The sequence below is a fragment of the Oryctolagus cuniculus genome, chromosome 17 (genome assembly GCF_964237555.1).
Source record: "Oryctolagus cuniculus chromosome 17, mOryCun1.1, whole genome shotgun sequence".
NCBI lineage: Eukaryota > Metazoa > Chordata > Mammalia > Lagomorpha > Leporidae > Oryctolagus > Oryctolagus cuniculus.
The window spans coordinates 42,838,345-42,859,137 of NC_091448.1; the positions used below are offsets into that span (position 1 = coordinate 42,838,345).

Below are 20,793 nucleotides of genomic sequence, written 5' to 3' on the forward strand. Positions count from 1 at the left end.
TCTGAAGATGGAGCCTTGGGAAGCGACCAGACTGACTGTGGCTGCTGGGATAGAGCCCCCATGACTGAATCATGGTGGCTTCACAGAGATCACACAGACGTGAACTGGTGTGTGCTCCCTCTGCCTCCCGACTTGCCATGTGATCTTTCCCAAGCCCCTCATCAGACGCCAGGCCAATGGGACCATCCGACCTTAGAATGCACACCTCCAGAACCACGAGCCCGAACGAGCCTTCTTTCTTCCTGAGCAGTTCCTCTCAGATATCGACCACAGTGGCTAAAAGATACCTAACAGACCACCTCAACCTAAAACACAACCTAAGGCTTTATGTATCTCCTCAATGACTACACACTTCCTACATCAATTAACACTAACTTTCCAAATAAAACACTCTTTTACATTTGTTTGCATTCAAAGTCTTTCAGCAAAAAAGTAAAGAATATCTTTACCTATTTCAAACATAAAAGCTTGACATACCAAAAAACAAAAACGCCCATGAAATAAATGTGTAATAGCTATTATGAAGTAGTTCTAATGCCTGAAGTAAAACCTGCTAATATTTAAAGGTCATTCTTACTCTGCCTTTTTTTTTTTTTTTTTTTTTTTACCTTGTAAGACATTTTACATCATCATCTGCTGCTTGGTTTGATGTTCCCATAACCCAGTCTGTCAGGTATTCTACCATCTTATTCCTACAGAATGGTGGAGGGAAAAAAAAGCAAATAATTATCTTATAGTTACATACACATACCCTTTTAGTCATAGAATATATCTTATTTGCATCTTTTAAAAATATTTACTTATTTGAGAAGCAGAGAGAAAGCAGTTAGAGCAAGCTTCCATTTGCTAGCAACACCTGCAATGTCTGGAACTAGGCCAGTCCAAAGTCAGGAGCCAAGAACTCAGTCCAGGTATCTCACATAGGTCGTTGGAATCCAATTATCATCACTATTGCCTCTCAGCAGGCAGGAAACTTGAATCAGGAGCCAGAGAAGGGATTTGAACCCATGCACTCCGACATGGGTCATATGGTCTTAATCATTAAACCAAATAAACATTCATCCAGGGGCCAGCGCTGTGTTGTAGTGGATAAAGATGCCACCTGCAGTGCCGGCATCCCATATAGGTGCCAGTTCGAGTCCTGGCTGCTCCACTTCTGATCCAGCTCTCTACTATGGCTTGAGAAAGCAGCAGAAGATGGCCCAAGTCCTTGGGCCCCTGTACCCGCATGGGAGACCTGGAAGAAGCTCTTGGCTCCTAGCTTCTGATTGGCTCAGCTCTGCCCACTGCGGCCATTTGGGGAGTGAATCAGGGGATGGAAGACCTCTCTCTCTCTCTCTCTCTCTCTGCCTCTTCTTCTCTGCGTAACTCTTTCAAATAAATAAATAAATCTTAAAAAAAAAAAAAAAAGGTTCACCCAGTACTGATACTTTGCCAAATAACCCAGGTGATGTGACAAATTGATGAATGAGATGCTGCAATCACAGATGTAAAAGAAAGGATGAACACGAGTTAACTTTGATGTTGATCCTCCACATGGGTCCTTAGTTATGGAACCCATTTGAAAACAGAATCAAATTCTTAGCTCAAGTGCAACTCAGTTTAGAAAAAGAGACCAATGTCAGAGGCATAAAGTTTGGAAAATATGAAAAGATATAAAGAGAAAAGCAAACATGCACAAGGATCCTTTCTCCAATAACCAGATACCTACTATTTTTCTGTACTTCATTCAACATAAGATTTATAAAACTCTACTTTGCTCTTTCAAGAAACTCACCTAAATTTCATCTCTTGACAAAATGAGAGGTCATCTCTTCTTGCCATCATGACTTCAACTAACTGACAAAGCTTTGTTTTTATTTGAATTGCATGGACCATATTTCCAAGCACACGAACATATCTATGAAGACAAAGAAATATGAAAAAATTATCAGCTAAGACAAAAAGAGAGGGTATTCTAAATCCTTTTAATCTTTAAATAAAATAAGTATAACTTTAAGAATGATAACATTTTTATTCACATAAGAACATACACAACTTCTGACTATATTATTATACCCTACTTTGGATGTAGTAAAGAAAAGGATGGCAAATTATTTCAATAACTACCCATACCAAGTGTAAGAAGTTTTTTTTTACTCCTTAAAATACACTTCTGCTACATTTCAACAGAATGCTTACCTGACCAGATTTAACATCATCGTTTCAATGCTAGCTTGCCCCAGATGTTCAGAGCTGCCTTCGGTATGATTATCTAGTAAGTTCTTCATTATAGCTATGGTTTGCTCTACAAACTGAGTATTGGTGTCAGTCAATAAAACCTATGCAAAGAATCAAATACATTAGTGATATGTCTTCACTGCACACAAGACAGACTATACAGTGATGAAACTGAACCACGTGTCATCACACACTGAAATGTACCCACAGGTGTACATGCCAACAAGCACAGAGAGACACACGCACACCATAGCCAAGACATTTATACTCCTAGGTACCCTCCACACCAGTTCCTAAGCAGCAAACTGATCCCTAAATAACATGCCTCTTCTTTCTGAAGTTGTCTATTTTTTAAAACTGTGAATCTATATTCATTTGAGTATCTGCTTTAAATAATCACAAAGAAAAAAGCCCCATTATTTCAAACAAGTCATTCTAGTCATAGGAAAACATGAAAAATAAAGCAGAAAATACTTTACCTGTCCTTGGGAATCAAAAAACTTGCTGATGGTGTTCTTCAATTTGTTAAACAGCATTGGATAAAGAGCAGGACTCAACTCTAGACCCACTAGATCCTTAACGTTGGTCCGTATCTGAAGTCCCACTTTCTCATGGTTACACACCATCAAGGAGAGCAGCCTGTCCATAAATTTGCTAACAGGTGTGTCTGCATTTCCATCTGAAGACATCACTGAAATCATGGAACCCTTTCGTTCACTGACGGGGCCCATGGGTGGGCTATAGGTCGCCAGGCCGGAATTGCTCCTCTGCTGCAGGCACACACCCCCAAGAGCACAAAGGAAGCCAGTCATGTTGATCCACTCCTGCAGGGAGTCTGTGTCAGACAAATCTATGGATCCTCCTCCACTCACATGGGACATTCGCCTCTTAACAATGGTCTTGTGAAGGCTCTCGGCAGCCTAAACAAAAATTTTTGTGGACAGCATGAATTCCACTTAAATTGGTTGAAACTTGACAAATTTACTCGTTATCCAACATCTCTTCCATAACAAAAGTACATTTTTACATTTTAAAAATCAAAATTTGAACCTCCCATATATATTTTTAAAGAGCAACTAATATATCCATAGCTAGATTAATATCAACCACAGTGTCAAGTTTCTTTAAAGTAACCTAATGCATTGCTGGTGGGAATGTAAACTAATTCAACCATTATGGAAATCAGTATGGATATTTCTCAGAAACCTGAAAATATATCTACCATATGACCCAGCCATTCCGCTCTTGGAAATTTACTCAAAGGAAATGAAATCAGCGTATCAAAGAGTTATCTGTATCATAGAATGGTTATAGCAGCTCAACACACACTAGCTAAGATATCAAATCAACCCAGATACCCATCAACTGATAAATGGATAAAGAAATTATGGTATATATAACGGAATAGTATTCAGCCATAAGAAAGAATGAAATCCTGTCTTTCACAAAAAAAAAAAAAAAAAAAAAAAAAAGAAAGGATGCAACTGGAGACCATTATGTTTAGTGAAATAAGCCAGTCCCCAAAGACAAATACCATGTTTCCCCTGATTTGTGAAAACTAATACACAGAATACACAAACAAATGTAATGTACATGAGCAAAACTGACATTTTGAAATCTGTTGATTGTTTATAGCACTTGCCTATAATCCTGAAGAACAGTGGTTCTTTTACTTACTACTTGTTGATTCTTTATTTAGTGGAGGGTTGAGCTTGTGATTATAAAGTAATCTGACAGAGCAACTTGATATGTTATCCCTCTTAGTATTTTTTTTGTTTGTTCTACTTAATACTTTTGGTTGAATACTGTAATCAATACACAGTAATTCTTAAGTGCTGAAACTTAACTGAAAAGTGATTGCTGTTAAATGTAAGAGTGGGAATAAGAGAGGGAAGAGATGTGCAATTTGGGACATGCTCAAGCTGACTTACCTCAAACGGTAGAGTTAGAAACATACCAGGGGATTCCAATTCAATCCCATCAAGGTGGCATGTACCAATGCCATCTCACTAGTCCCAGTGATCAATTTCTGTTCACAACTGATCATAATGATAGGACTAAGAACCAAAGGGATCACAGAAACAAGAATAGTGTCTGCAAATACTAGCTGATAGAATAAAAAAGGGAGAGAATGATCCAACATGGGACGTGAGATACACAGCAGACCCATAGAATGGCAGATGTCCTAAACAGCATTCTGGCCTCAGAATCAGCCCTTAAGGCATGCGGATCCGGCTGAAAAGCCCATGAGAGTATTTCAGGCATGGAAAGCCAAGACATTCTGGGGGGAAAAAAAAAACCTAAATGAAAGATCTCTGCGAGTGAGATCCCAGTGGAAAGAACGGGTCATCAAAGAAGGAGGTACCTTTCTCTGAAGGGAGGAGAGAACTTCCACTTTGACCATGGCCTTGTCTAAATATGATCAGAGTCAGTGAACTCAGGGGGCTTCCATAGCCTTGGCAGCTCATGACAAGAGCCTAGGGTGATTACTGAGGCCATAAACAAGAGTGTCATTTTGTTAAGTCAACAACAGGAGTCACTGTGCACTTACTCCTCATGTAGGATCTTTGTCCTTAGTGTGCTGTACATTGAGATTTAATGCTATAACTAGTACTCAAACAGTATTTTTCACTTTATGTTTCTGTGTGGGACCAAACTGTTGAAATCTTTACTTAATGTATGCTAAACTGATCTTCTGTATATAAAGAGAAACGAAAATGAATCTTGATGTGAATGGAAGGGGAGAGAGAGTGGGAAAGGGGAGGATTGCGGGTGGGAGGGACGTTATGGGGGGAAGCCATTGTAATCCATAAGCTGTACTTTGGAAATTTATATTCATTAAATAAAAGTTTGAAAGCAAAAAAAAAATTGACATAGAATTTGAAAGAAATTGAAAAAAATTGAAATAAAAATAAGGAAGGAGGAGGGAAAGGTGGGACCAAGGGAGGGAAAGGAGGGAAGTATCATTATGTTCTTAAAAGTATAATTGTGAAATATGTGAAATTTGTTCCCTTTATATAAATTTTTAAAATTTTTGAAAATGCTTTTGATTCACATGGATGAAACTTAAAAACATTATATTAAATCAAATAAGCCAGTCACAGAAGCTCAAGTAATGTAGGATTTTGTTTCTAAGAAATGTCTAGAATGGGCAAATCTACACAAACAGTGCCTGGTAGTAGGGGGTGGACAGGTAGCAAAGTAGGAGTTGGGGCAGAGATAGCTAAAGGGTACGAGGGTTTTATTTTTTTGTTTTTGGTGTAGTTTTATTTGAGGTGATGAGAATATTCTGAAATTTATTGTGGCAATGGTTGTACAACTCTGTGAATACGCTAAAAGAGTCAAAGAAGTGAACACTTCAAATAGGCGAAGTGTATGAATACATATGAAACAGTTACCAACAAAATGCTTTCATTCTAAAGCTACATGTCTTCTCCAACACTAGATACTCAATTTTGCTTCACAAAAACATAACTTCTTCCCTGTTCTAATTAAGCATGCCAGGTAAAAGGCAATGGGAGAATAACCAATTTTTCCAAAATACCTAATAAAAAACACATGGGCATTACAAAGAAAACACAAATACCAATTAACAATCAATTTCTGAGGTAATAGGCTGATATTAATAGTTGATGGATGAAATGATACAACTGACAACAACTGATGAATGAAATGTCTACACTTTAAATTTCATTTAACTTACAGGTTTAATTGGTCCATCTGAATCTTAAGATCCCTTAATTAGAATATCAAATAAAACAACAAAATAAACCATTTCAATTTTATTCTTGTCTACCTCTGTCACCTCTTTGTGGAAGGGAGAAAAAACAAAAGAGTAGAGGAATGGTCTCTATGATGGAGGTAACCTTTCCTATCCCTGCTGTGCAAATGCCAACTAACTGCCACACGCAGCTACTGAGGGGTGAAATGTGGCCACAGTACAGTTTCTTGTATGACTGAGGAACCATCTCATTACTTTTAATTAATTTAAAATGCAACTTAGACTAAACATCAACATGCAGTTACTGATTACCATATTAGTGAGTGCAGATACAGACAAACCACCACTCAATCTCAGTCTTAAGACAACTATATATTTATTAGTCTAAGAGTCACTCCCAAAAGATTACAGAAGCCAAGTATACCTATTTACCTCATCAAGTAACAGACAAAAGTCATCTTCATAAACTCACCTGGCCATCTTCCATTTTGGCTTTTGGATAGTTAAGGATTAATTTTGTAGCTTGCTCCCATTTTGCATGTGTATCTTCCCAAGCCTAAAATGAAGACAACTATCATTTGAAAGCAACTTTAAGCCAACAGCTAAAAATTAATCAGCAACTGCCAGTTTTCAAAGCTGGTGCCCACTACAAGAATAACATTCTACTTATCACATGCACATATCTCGAGTTTGCTTCAAGAGCTATTCCTGACCACAGACACATAAAAGGAGGCTTCTCCAAACAGGGCTGGGGGACAGGTGTTCCTGTTGCTGCGGGCATACCTCTGTGTTCCCTGGAGTGGGATGCTCGATGCGCCGTAGCAGTGCCATCACTCTTTTCTGAAGTGCTGCTCTTCCTAAACAAAGAGGACAGGCAAGTCAAGCTACTACACTGCTTGCCAGTGGAGACCCTGACAAGCCCCATCCACAAGGCAGGGGAGGAGGAATGGAATGACTGCTTCAAATGATACAGCTGAAGCCTTCCTTTCACCAGCCTCACAACCCAGGTATTTATTTATCTGGGACTCCACAATGTCCACAGCATAAAATAGCTCTTTCCATCTATGACTTACTCAAAACATGGCAGAATTGAATATTATATTATCTGTAATTGATAATGATCTACATTGCTAGCTATTTAACAACTGTACAGCACAGTAGCCATACTAAAAACCTGGTGGGAGATGAACAATTTCAAATACTACTGATGTTCACATTATCCTGTTCAAAAAAGGCTATCAATTAAAGTTATTTAATTCTGCCCCATAAATTTAAAAAGCATTCTTACATTGCTAACACAATCAGATTTCATGTGCTTTGAGGCCAACTGACAAGGGGAAAAACACCCTTCATCCACATTTACCTGTTGACATCATATTGCTGACAGAGGCGAACTCCATGAACGTGTTATAGTTGGGCAAGAAGTTGTGCACCGACACTTCATCTACCCTACACCGGATATCTGCTTCCTCGCAGAGGTGGCGGAAACAGGACATGGCAACCAGGACAGCTTCAGTGTCTGGGCTCCACAGAAACATGTACAGAGCCACTTCCAGTTTGGTCTGGGCTTGTCGGCATATGGGTGGGGTTCCACTGCAACCTGCAGCACCATCCTGGGAGTCAGGGGTTGGAGGCATACATTTGCAACTTAGATGACTTTATTTATAACACCCATAAATAATAAACTATGTGCCATATGTATCAGCATAAAACAATTCACAAAAAGTTTTCATTTTGGTTAGGATAAGGATTTGGTCTAAATGAGATTGTTAGGTCTTTTTTTATTTTTTTTTTTTAACTGTATTTGAGAGAACAGCAGGAGAGCTCCCATCCATTGGTTCACGCTCCAGATGCTTGCAATAGCTGGACCAAAACCAGGAACCAAGAACACAATCCAGTTCTATGTGGGCCACAAGACACACAATTATTTGGGCCATCACACTACCTCCTGGGGTCTGCATTAGCAAGAAGCTGGAGACAGGAGCAGAAGCTGGGCACTCCAATTTAGATGTAACTTCTAGGCTAAACACATTCCCCTAGATGAGATTAATTGGACTAAAATTTACTACTATCTATACTCAATTTCAAATCAAATAGGTATTACCCAGTCTAGATCCCAGAAGTATAAATTAAGTCTAACAGGGACACAAGTAAAATACCCAAATATAAATCTACCGCAGAAAAATGTAATGTACTTCCAAGTAAATTATAAGATACAAAGGAAGAGGCAGTAACAAGGAGTTCTATCTGCTTACAAAAGGGAACACCTAAGAACACTGCAGTAGTGATTAAAATAAGGCACAGTCAAGAGCTAAACATTGCTGAAGAAGATATGAGTCTGAATTATATATTCCCCAAATATAAAATGGAGAAACTCATTTACAAGACAAATGCATGTTCCGCAGGTAAAGCAGCTGACAAAAAATGTCATACTGCTGAGCTGTTTTTTCTCAAAAGAAGACTGTATTTAAAAGTAGGGATTTAAAAAAGAAAGTCTTGGTCTGGAACACCAAGTCTTGGTAGTGATGTGATATTTTTCATTTTCATATGATTTACATTTAGGAGGAATTCTATACACGAAAAATCCAGAAACATGAATCTACAACAGGATGCAAAATTTTATCTCAGTAAATCCGTACCTATGTTAGTTGGCAAAACTTTTTTAAAAAAATTTTATTTAATAAATATAAATTTTGAAAGTACAACTTCTGGCCAGTGCCGTAGCTCACTAGGCTAATCCTCTGCCTGCGGCGCCGGCACCCTGGGTTCTAGTGCTGGTTGGGATACCGGGTACTAGTCCTGGTTGCTCCCCTTCCAGTCCAGCTCTCTGCTGTGGCCCGGGAGGGCAGCAGAGGATGGCCCAAGTGCTTGGGTCCATGCAGGCACATTGGAGACCGGGAGGAGGTACCCGGCTCCTGGCTTTGGATCGGCGCAGCGCTAGCCGTAGCAGCCATTAGGGGAGTGAACCAACGGAAGTTAGACCTTTCTCTCTGTCTCTCTCCCACTGTCTATAACTCTCTCTCTCTAACTCTGCGTGGCAAAAAATTAAAAAAAAAAAAATTAAAAAAGAAAGTACAACTTTTAGAATATAGTGGCTTTTCCCCCATAGTCTCCCTTCCACCTGCAACCATCCCATCACCTACTCCTTCTCCCATCTCATTCTTCACCAAGATTTTTCAATTATCTTTATATACAGAAGATCAACTTAGTTAAAGATCTCAACAGTTTGCACCCACACAGATAAACAAAGTATAAAGTACTGTTTGAGTAGTAGTTTTACCATTAATTCACATAGTACAACACATTAAGGACAGAGATCCTACATGGAGAGTAAGTGCACAGGGACTCCCGTTGTTGATTTAACAATTATCACTGTTATTTATGATGTCAATAATCACTCGAGGCTCTTGTCATGAGTTTCCAAGGCTATGGAAGCCTTTTAGTTCGCCAACTCTGATCTTATTTAGACAAGGTCATAGTCAAAGTGGAAGTTCTCTCCTCCCTTCAGAGAAAGGTATCCCCTTCTTTGATGGTCATTTCTTTCTGCTAGGATCTCACTCACAGAGATCTTTCATTTAGGTCAATTTTTTTTTTTTTTTTTTTTCTGAAAGAGTATCTTGGCTTTCTCTGCCTGAATAACTCTCATGGGCTTTTTAGCCAGATCTGAATGCCTTAAAGGCTGATTTTGAGGCCCAATTGCTGTTTAGGGTATCTGCCATTCTATGAGTCTGCTGTGTATCCTGCTTCCCATGTTGGATCATTCTCTCCTTTTTAATTCTATCAGTTATTATTAGCATACACTAGTCTTGTTTATGTGATCCCTTTGACACTTAATACTATCTTTTTGATCAATTAGGAACTGAAATTGATCACTTTGACTAGTGAGTTGGCATTGGTACATGCCACCTTGATGGGATTGAATTGGAATCCCCTGGCACATTTCTAGCTCTACCATTAGGGGTAAGTCTGAGTAAGCATGTGCTGAACTGTACAAATCCTTCCTTTCTTATTCCCATTCTTATATTTAACAGGGATCACTTTTCAGTTAAATTTAAACACCTAAGAATAATTCTCTGTTAAGTAAAGAGTTCAACCAATGGTATTAAGTAGAACAAAAAAATACTACAAGGAATCAAATAGTAACCATTCCTCAACAGTCGGGACAAGGGCTGATCAAGTCATTGTTTCTCATAGTGTCTCTTTCACTTCTACAGGTTTCCTTTTAGGTGTTCAGTTAGTTGTCACAGATCAGGGAGAACATATGATAGTTGTTTCTTTGGGACTGGCTTATTTCACTCAGCATGATGTTTTCCAGATTCCTCCATTTTGTTGCAAATGACCAGATTTCATTTTTTTTACTGCTGTATAGTATTCTAAAGAGTACATATCCTATAATTTCTTTATCCAGTCTTCTGTGGATGGGCATTTAGGTTGATTCCATGTCTTAGCTATTGTGAACTGAGCTGAAATAAACACTGAGGTGCAGACAGCTCTTTTATTTGCCAATTTAATTTCCTTTGGGTAAATTCCATGGAGTGGGATGGCTGGGTCATGTGATAGGGCTATATTCAGGTTTCTGAGGAATCTCCAGACTGGCTTTACCTGTTTGCATTCCCAACAACAGTGAATTAGTGTGCCTTTCCCCCCCACTTCCTCACCAGCATCTGTTGTTAGTTGATTTCTGTATGTAAGCCATTCTAACTGGGGTGAGATGAAACTTCATTGTGGTTTTGATTTGCATTTCGCTGATGGCTAGTGATCCTGAACATTTTTTCATGTGTATGTTGGCCGTTTGGATTTCTTCTTTTGAAAAATGTCTATGTACATCCTTGGCCCATCTCTTTAAGCGGGTTGTTTGTTGTCGTAGAGTTTCTGATCCCTTTCGGATTCTGGTTATTAATCCTTTATCAGTTGCATAATCTGCAAATATTTTCTCCTATTCTGTCAGTTGCTTCTTCACTTTCCTGTTTCTTTCGCAGAACAGAAACTTCTCAATTTATGTAATCTCAATTATTATTCTGGCTTTGACTGCCTGTGCCTCTGGGGTCTTTACAAGAAATCTTTGCCTGTGCCTATATCTTGCAGGGTTTCTCCAATGTTCTCTAATAATTTGATGGCGCCAGTCATAGGTTTCGATCTTTAATCCATGTTGAGTGGATTTTTGTGTAAGGTGTAAGGTAGGTGTCTTGCTTCATACTTCCGCATGTGGAAATCCAGTTTTCCCAGCACCATTTGTTGAAAAGACTGTCCTTGCTCCAGGAATTGCTTTTAGCTCCTTGATCAAATATAAGTTGGCTGTAGATGTTTGGATTGATACCTGGTGTTTGTATTCTGTTCCATTGGTCTATCCATTTGTTTCTATACCAGTACTAAGCAGTTTTGATTATAATTTCCATATAGTATGCCTTGAAATCTGGTATTGTGATGCCTCTGGCTTTATTCTTGTTGTACAAGATTGCTTTAAATATTTGAGGTCTCCTGTGCCTTGATATAAATTTCAGCTTCATTTTTTCCAGATCTCTGGTATTTTGATTGGTATCGCATTGAATCTATAAATTGCTTTTGGAAGAATGGACATTTTGATGATACTGATTCTTCCAATCCATGAACATGGAAGATTTTTTCATTTTTTGGTATCCTCTTCTTTCTTTTTTTAAAAAAATTTTTTGACAGAGTGGACAGTGAGAGAGAGAGAGAGAGAGAGAGACAGACAGACAGACAGACAGAGAGAAAGGTCTTCCTTTGCCGTTGGTTCACCCTCCAATAGCCACCGCGGCCGGCGTGCTGCGGCCGGTGCCTGTGCTGATCCAAAGGCAGGAGCCAGGTGCTTCTCCTGGTCTCCCATGGGGTGCAGGGCCCAAGCATTTGGGCCATCCTTCACTGAACTCCCTGGCCATAGCAGAGAGCTGGCCTGGAAGAGGGGCAACCGGGACAGAATCCAGTGCCCGGACCAGGAATAGAACCCGGTGTGCCGGCGCCACTAGGCGGAGGATTAGCCTATTGAGCCGCGGCACCGGCCCCTCTTCTTTCTTTAAGATTCTGTAATTTCCATCATAGAGAGATCTGACATCCTTGGTTAAGTTTATTCTAAGGCATTTGATTGTTTTTTGTAACTATTGTGAATGGGATTGATCTTAGAAGTTCTCTCTCAGCCATGGCATTATCTGTGTATACACAGGCTGTTGATTTTTGTGTACTGATTTTATATCCTGCTGCTTTGTCAAACTCTTCTATGAGTTCCAATAGTCTCTTAGTAGAGTTCTTTGGATCCCCTAAATAAAGAATCATATCATCTGGAAAGAGGGATAGTTTGATTTCTTCCTTCCCAATTTGTTTCCCTTTGACTTATATTCCTTGCTTAATGGCTCTGGCTAAAACTTGCAGTATTATATTGAATAGCAATGGTGAGAGTGGGCATCCCCATCTGGTACCTGATCTCAATGGAAATGCTTCCAACTTTTCCCCATTCAATAGGATGCTGGCCATGGGTTTTTCATAAATTGCCTTGATTGTGTTGAGGAATGTTCCTTCTATAACCAATTTTCTTAGAGTTTTCATCATGAAAGAGTGTTCTATTTTATCAAATGCTCTCTCTGCATCTATTGAGATACTCATATGGTTTTTCTTCTGCAGTTTGCTAATGTGGTATATCACATTGATTGATTTGTGAACACTGAACCATCCCTGCATACCAGGGATAAATCCTACTTGGACTGAGTGGATGATCTTTCTGATGTGTTGTTACATTCTATTGGTCAGAATTTTATTGAGGATTTTTGCGTTTATGTTCATCAAGGGAACTTGGTCTGTATTCTCTTTCTCTGCTGCATCTTTGTCAGATTTAGGAATTAGAGTAATGCTGGCTTCATAGAAAGAATTTGGGAGGATTCCTCTCTTTCAATCATTTTGAATAGTTTGAGAAGAATTACAGTTGGTTCTTCTTTAAATGTCTGGTAGAATTCAGCAGTGAATCCATTTGGTCCTAGGCTTTTCTTTGTTGGGAGGGCCTTTATTATTGATTCAATACTGATCTGATTTTGGGTCTGTTTAGGTTTTCTATGTCTTCATGATTCAATTGAGGTAGACTGTATCTATCCATTTCTATAGGTTTCCCAGTTTGCTGCCATAAAACTCTTTGTACTAATTTGATGACTCTTTTTATTTCTGTGGTGTCTGTTGTTACATTCCCTTTTTCATCTCTGATTTTATTGATTTGGGTCTTCTCTCTCCTTTTTTTAGTTAATTGGGTCAATGGTGTGTCAATTTTGTTTATTTTTTCAAAAAACCAGTTCTTTGTTTTGCTGATATTTTGTAATGATTTTTTGGATTCAAATTGTTGGTTTCTTCTCTAATTTTAATTATTTCTCTTCTCCTACTAGTTTTCAGTTTGGTTTGCTGTAGTTTTTCTAGATCTCTGAGATGCATTGATAGCTCTTTTATTTGGTGCCTTTCCAATTTCTTGATATAGGCACCTATTGCTATAAACTTTCCTCTTAACACTGCTTTTGCTGTATCCCATAAGTTTTTTTTTTTTTTTGACAGGCAGAGTTAGACAGTGAGAGAGAGAGAGAGAGACAGAGAGAAAGGTCTTCCTACCATTGGTTCACTCCCCAAATGGCCGCTATGGCCAGCGCTGTGCCGATCCGAAGCCAGGAGCCAGGTGCTTCCTCCTGGTCTCCCATGTGGGTGCAGGGCTCAAGCACTTGGGCCATCCTCCACTGCCTTCCCGGGCCACAGCAGAGAGCTGGACTGGAAAAGGAGCAACCGGGACAGAACCAGCACCCCAACCGGGACTAGAACCCGGAGTGCCGGTGCCACAGGCAGAGGATTAGCCTAGTAAGCCACAGCGCCAGCCCATAAGTTTTGATATGTTGTGTTGTTATCTTCATTTGCTTCCAGAAAGTTGTTGATTTCTCTTTTGATTTCTTCTATGACCCAGTGTTCTTTCATAGCATGTTGTTCAGTCTCCATGTGCTTGCATATGCTCTAGGGATTCCTGAGTTGCTAATTTCCAGCTTCATTCCATTGTGTTCTGAGAAGATGCATGGTATGATTTCAATTCTTTTGAATTTTTGAGACTTGCTTTATGGCCTAGTATGTGGTCAATCCTAGAGTAAGTTCCATGCACTGGTGAAAAGAATGTGTATTCTCCAATGTAGGATAAAAAGTTCTGTACATATCTGTTAGATCCATTTGGTCTATGGTATTGATTAAATCTGCTGTTTCCTTGTTGATTTTCTGTCTGGTTGATCTGTCCATTGCTGAAAGTGGAATATTGAAGTCCCCCCAATACTAGTGTATTGGAGCCTAAGTCTCCCTTTAAGTTCCTTAATATCTTTTAAATAACCCGGCGCCTGTAATTAGATGCATATACACTTATAATAGTTACATCTTCCTGTTGAACTGATCCCTTAATCATTATATAGTGCCCCTCTTTGTCTCTCTTAACAGTTTTTGTGTTAAAGTATATTTTGTCTGATATTAAGATGGCTACGCCAGCTCTTTTTGTTTCTGTTGGCATGAAATATCTTTTTCCAACCTTTCACTTTCAGTCTGCATGCACCTTTGTTGGAAAGATGTGTTTCTTGTAAGCAGCAAATACATGGGTTTTGTTTTTTAATCCATTCAGCCAGGCTGTGTCTTTTAACTGGAGAGTTGAGGCCATTTACGTTCAATGTTACTATTGATTAAGTTTTGACTTTGTCCTGCCATTTTTCCAAAGATATTTCTAATATACTTTGAAATTCCTGTGATCTTTTACTGAGAGATTTTCTTCCTTTAATTTCCTTCATATTGATTACCATGTTTCTGTGTGTAACACATCTTTAAGCATCAACACATCTTTAAGCATCTTTTGCAAGGCTGGATGAGTGGTGACAAATTCTTTCAATTTCTCTTTGCTATGAAAGGTCTTTATTTCACCATTCACAAATGAGAGCTTTGCAAGATATAATATTCTGGGATGGCAGTTTTTTTTCTCTTAGTACTTGAGCTATATCTCACCATTCCCTGCTAGCCTGTAGGGTTTCTGATGAGAAGTCTGCTGTGAGTCTAATTGGAGATCCTCTGAAAGTAATCTGGCTTTCTCTCTTGTACATTTTAGAATCTTCTCTTGGGCCGGCGCCATGGCTCACTAGGCTAATCCTCCGACTTGTGGCGCCGGCACACCGGGTTCTAGTCCCGGTCGGGGTGCCGGATTCTGTCCCAGTTGCCCCTCTTCCAGGCCAGCTCTCTGCTGTGGCCAGGGAGTGCAGTGGAGGATGGCCCAAGTACTTGGGCCCTGCATCCCATGGGAGACCAGGATAAGTACCTGGCTCCTGCTATCAGATCAGTGCGGTGCGCCAGCCGCGGCAGCCACTGGAGGGTGAACCAACGGCAAAGGAAAACCTTTCTCTCTGTCTCTCTCTCTCACTGTCCACTCTACCTGTCCAAAAAAAAAAAAAGAATCTTCTCTTTATGTTTCACTGTGGTGAGTTTGATTACAATGTGTCATGGCAAGTATCTCTTCTGGTCGTGTCTACTGGGAGTTCTGTGTGCTTCCTGTACTTCTATGTCTCTTTCTTTCTCCAAACTCAGGAAGTTTTCTGCTAGTATTTCACTAAAAAGGCCTTCTAATCCTTTCTCTTTCTCCATGCCTTCAGGAACCTCTAGAACCCGAATGTTGGGATTTTTAATAGTATTTTGCAGATTCCCAACAGTGCTTTTAGATTTCTAATTTCCTCTTCTTGTCTTGGGTTTGCCTGTATACTTCCCTGTGCTCTGTCTTCTAAGTCTGATATTCTCTTTTCTGCCTCACTGATTCTGTTTTTAAGGCTCTCAACTGTGTTTTTTATTAGTTCTATTGAATTCTTCATTTAATTTTGACTTCTCTTCAATATCTCAATTTCATGTTCTGTTAAATTCCTCACTTCATTTTGATTCCTCCTTAAGATTTCATTTTCATGAGAGAGATTTTCTTTCATGACCTTGAGGATTTCAATAGTTCATGTGTTTGTTTTTGATTACGTCGAAATATTCTTATCATAAGTTTTTTTGAGTTCCATTTCTTGCATTTCTTCTATCTTGTCATCTTCATAATCTTGTTATTGAAGTGTCATGTTCTTTTGGGAGTGTCATGTTGTCTTCCTTGTTCTTGTTTCCTCGGTTTTGGCATTTGTTGTTTGGCATTTGTGGAGATACTCGTTGGTTTCTTCTCTCCCTTCCCCCCTGCTGTTGTGGCTTTTCTTGTTGTACTATGACTCTGTAGATAAGTGGACTGTCTGCTTTCAGTGAATCTCTTAGGCTTGTGGTGGGTGTGGCCAGAGAGCTCTGTTCAGTTCTTCAAGGTTAAAGGTGTGCCTAAGGTGACACACCCAGGTTTGGTGTGGTAAATCTCTCTCTCTCTCTCTTTTTAATCAGAAGGGAAGTAATTCTGCTCTGCTGAGCTCTTCTTCTTGATGGTGATCAGTGCCTGAGCGCTAGCCCAAGTGGAAATGATATTTGTCTGCTCTGTCCCAAGGACCACACAAAGGATCTCTGCAGTCCTCAGTGTAAGCTCAGATTCCCCTGCAATGTCTCTCACCAGGTAGCCAGGGCCACCCAAGCTTGTGGCGTCTCCCACCAAGACTACTCACGTCTCAGTCACACCATGAGTTCTCCCACACAACCTCAGGTGTTGTTTTTTTTTTTCTTTTTTCACAGTCCCAGTTCATAAGCTCCACTCATTCACTAGGTTTAGTCTCCTGTTATTACTCCCCACCAGAGTCAGGTTTTTCTGCTAGACTGATTGCCGGGCAAAGCCCTGAGCTGGCACAGCTGTTACATTATGTCCAAAATGGCGACTGCTCTGTTGGCTCATACACCTTTGTAAGGTAAGTGGAGAGAGAGAATTGTGTCCGTACCGTCCCTTTTATTTTTTCTCTCCTCTAGTTAGGTGGTACACTTTCCCCCACAGGGCTTCAAGCCTCATTCCCTCCAAGCTCTTCCTGCCGTTTTTCAGCCAGTGTCTCGGGCTATTGCAGTTTCATCTCACACCTCTTTCCAGCACTGATACGGAGGCTTTCGGCAGCTGGGGTCCCAAGCTTTGGGTGCCCATGCCTTCCACGTAGATCCACTCTAATTACGGAAGAGTTTCCTCTGCCGTTTTTTTCCCTAACTCTTCCCTGAGACTACACTATCTCCACTCTTATTACACTTTCTTCTCCTGGACTATCAGTAAGTTCCCTCCCTATTTGCCATCTTGGAATCATCTCAGTTGGCACAACTTTTAAAACTTCTAGGGTAAGGATGGTCTTTCTTTTGGGGTAGAAGTTTATCACAGTTAACCAGTTATAGCTTCTGTCAAATAATCAACTACTATTTACATATGACCTCATTCGATTCTCAGAACTCCAGGGTGGGAATTACTATTCTCATTTTAAGACTAAAGAACTGAGGCACGTAGATGTTAGGCATAGTAGGCTAAGCCTCCGCCTGTAGCACTGACATCCCATAGAAAGCACCAGTTTGTGTCCTGGCTGCTCCTCTTCCAATCCAGCTCTCTGCTAATGGCCTGGGAGAGCAGTGGAAGATGGCCTAAAGTGCTTGGGCCTCCTACACCAGCATGGGAGACCCGGCAGATCTGCAGCTATATGGGGAGTAAACCAGTGAATGGAAGACCTTTCTCTCTGTCTCTCTCTCGCTCTGTAACTCTACCTCTCAAATAAATAAATAAAACTTTTAAAAAAAGAAAAGGTTCCATAAAGATCAGTGGCAAAACTATAATAAAAGTAGCTTTAAATGATTATACCCTAATACCTCATTGACATTTACTGAAGTTCATTCATTCAGGAAAAAAAAAAGACACACACACAGAAAATGACACAGGAAATTTTGAAAAAAATGTTGCTTACCACAGAGGAGTTTCCTCTCCCCTTCCGGAGAGAGGCTCCCGGAGCACAGGACCGCAGCAGCTCTTCGTGATCCATGGACATCTGACTGGTATTCCCACTAGAAGGCACATCACATCCTACCCCATATAGGTAAAGAAAGTGACAGGAACTTCTATCTGCCTGCTAAAAAAAGAAAGAAAGAAAAATGAAAAGAAAGCTCTACCAAAGCACTGATCACCAAGAGGAAGAAACACTGCACACGAGTCATCTGCCATTTAAAACATCCTCTCTCTCACTCCCTGTGCCCCACACTGAGCACAAGCAATGTTTGCTCAATGTCTTTGAAACTTCCCTCAGTTTTTCACTCTCCAAATCATCAGAAAGAACAGATGCTAGACATGTAAGTTAGATAGAACACAGACACAGTAAAACACCAACAATGTAAGCCTACTATATGAAAACTACAATGCTATCTCAGTCAATGATAAGTGACAAATATTTATTCTCCACAAGATCTTATTCTCTGCCAAGTCAGTATTAGTGGAAGTTGACTCTTTTGTGACTAAGTTCTTCTGGATCAGAAATTAACACTGGTATTTATGTCAAGTGAATCACAAGAGTGACTCTGCTGACAATAGCACCACAGATTCATTAGTGGATTACTAATGCTTATAGTATGCAGACTATAGCACTTGCAAGGGCATGAAACACTCAAATTGAATGTCTTTTCTCATATTCAGAATAATGCCAAATTCCACTATATTAACCCACCAAGAAAAGCGAGATGTGAATAATCCCACCTCACTATTAGCAAATTTCTAAACAGAAAACTTAGCAAGCTGCATGGTACTGGTAAGAATGTGAGTTTGACACATTGAAGATTTCATTCCTATGATTCTAGGACTCCAGCAGAAAAACTCAGCAAACCAAGCACTCCTAAAATCATACCATAATAGAAAATATTTTAAGCTAATTAATTATAGAAACTGTATGTTAAAAGAAATTTAAGGCTCTTCTCTATAATCCACAATCTCACAATATCTTAACAGTTAAGTATCAAAAAATTTCACTCTATACCAAGAAAAAATTTCATGTCAAGAGGTGAAATCTTTATGGAAGGAAATTAAGTTAGGCTAGATTGAGGACCCTCTCTCTCTTCCCTCCAAGCTTCTTGGGAAGTCACATCCTTTGGGCTAGCTCCGTCCTGAGCTGCTGAGTGAAGATGCAGTGTGCCCCTCAACCTACTTTGGTGACAGCAGCTCCCATGCCTCCTAGGCCTGGTCCTGTGTGTCCTGCTGAACTCAAATAGAATCCATCAACATTGTGGTTTTAAGGCTAAAGTCTCTGAAAACTTTTTAAATGTTAATGTGTCAACTATTGTCCTTTGCACATATGTGAGGGTACTTGAAAGATTTGGTGAAAATTAAGTTGAGCGGGCCGGTGCTGTGGTGTAGCAGATAAAGCCATCACTTGCAGTGCCAACATCCCATATGGGTGCCGGTTTGAGACCCGGCTGCTCCACTTCCGATCCAGCTCTCTACAGCTGTGGCCTGGGAAAGCAGTAGAAGATGATCCAAGTCCTTGGGCCCCTGCACTCGCCTGAGAGACCCAGAAGAAGCTCCTGACTCCTGGCTCCGGATCAGCTCAGCTCCGGCCGTTGCGGCCATCTGGGGAGTGAACCAGCGGATGGAAGACCTCTTTCTCTGTCTCTACCTCTCTCTGTAACTCTGTCTTACAAAAATAAATAAAAATAAAAATAAATAAACTTATTTTTAATTCAATTTTTCCAAGCCTTTTGAAGCATTTTCTTATGTCCCTTATAGGAGGGAAGAGCTGCAGAAGAATCTAATTTGGCTAATAAAGACTTCCTTCATTTTTCCCAAAGCATTCCAAATTTTCTCCCATTTTTCAAATATCACTTTGCTTACCTTATTTTTAAGAAGAAATTTATTCCTGCAGATCAGAATTTCCCGCAACCACTTGAGAATTTCTGTGCTACTAAGCATCTGATGACTAGTTAATTTCTTGCAGATGTAAAAAAGCATCTGTGAGCTGCAGTAACATAAAGTTCCACTATTACTAGCAACATCAATAAATAACTTCATAAGATATCAGTACTTAAGAACGGCATTCTCTCACAATGAGTGTACATTTACAGAAGCTTACTTTCTCTTGTAGGGTTTGCTTTAGAGAAATGGTTATTAACGCATTAATAGTACCATAAACCAAAAGAAATATGTCTATAGGATATATGTAAATAGCAAATACTTATAAGACCCCTACTCCCCAGATTCGTCACGTTTCATCCACAGATCCCATTCTTGCAGGGGTAGGAAGAACTGATAAAGGTGGAGGTGGTGTATAGTCCAGTGCTCTGACTCAAACAACACCTACAGGCCAACCCCAGTCCCCTCCAATTCCTTTTGCAAGTAAAGTTTTAGGGAAACACAGTCTCATCCTTTCATTTGCATGCTGTCCATAGCTACTTTTGTGTTCCAAAAGCACAAAAGCAGAATAGTATGCCAGAGTCTACATGACTCACAAAGCCTAAAATATTTACCATTGGGCTCTTTAGAGGACATGTTTGCTGATTCCTACTCTAGAGCTGCACTCCCTACCATGGTAGCCACTAGCCAGTCATTAGCTACTGAGTATTTTAAATGTGATGTGTTATACATGTAAGACAAACTGAAATATGCTGCAAATGTATGACACAAGCCAAATTATGAGGACTTCATGAAAACAGAATGCAAAGCATCCGCTAAATAATGTTTATATTGATTACGAGTTTAAATTGCATTCTAGATGTATGTGAGTGTATGTACATATACTGGGCTAAATAAAAAATATTATTATAATTAATTTTATGTGTTGATTTTAACTTCTTAAAGGCAGAGTTACAGAGGAAGTAGAAGGACAGAGAAAGGTCCTCCATTCACTGGTTTACTCCCTAAACACTGAAATAGTTGGGATTGGGCCAGGCCATAACAAGGAGCTTCATCT

The 20,793-nt window shown here is 39.8% G+C and overlaps 1 protein-coding gene across 9 annotated transcripts in view; it reads right to left on the minus strand.

The window, feature by feature from the left end:
- NF1 (neurofibromin 1) overlaps positions 1-20,793 on the minus strand; it is a 299,237-nt gene that overhangs the window by 147,188 nt on the left and 131,256 nt on the right. For all 9 annotated transcript variants that reach the window (XM_070061094.1, XM_070061092.1, XM_051825441.2 and 6 more), the window contains 9 exons: positions 19,719-19,842; positions 17,812-17,973; positions 7,305-7,554; positions 6,725-6,798; positions 6,414-6,497; positions 2,700-3,140; positions 2,182-2,321; positions 1,778-1,900; positions 609-692 (listed from right to left, as the gene is read on the minus strand). In XM_070061094.1, coding sequence (XP_069917195.1) covers positions 609-692; positions 1,778-1,900; positions 2,182-2,321; positions 2,700-3,140; positions 6,414-6,497; positions 6,725-6,798; positions 7,305-7,554; positions 17,812-17,973; positions 19,719-19,842 — 1,482 coding nt within the window. The remainder of the gene's footprint in view (positions 1-608; positions 693-1,777; positions 1,901-2,181; positions 2,322-2,699; positions 3,141-6,413; positions 6,498-6,724; positions 6,799-7,304; positions 7,555-17,811; positions 17,974-19,718; positions 19,843-20,793) is intronic.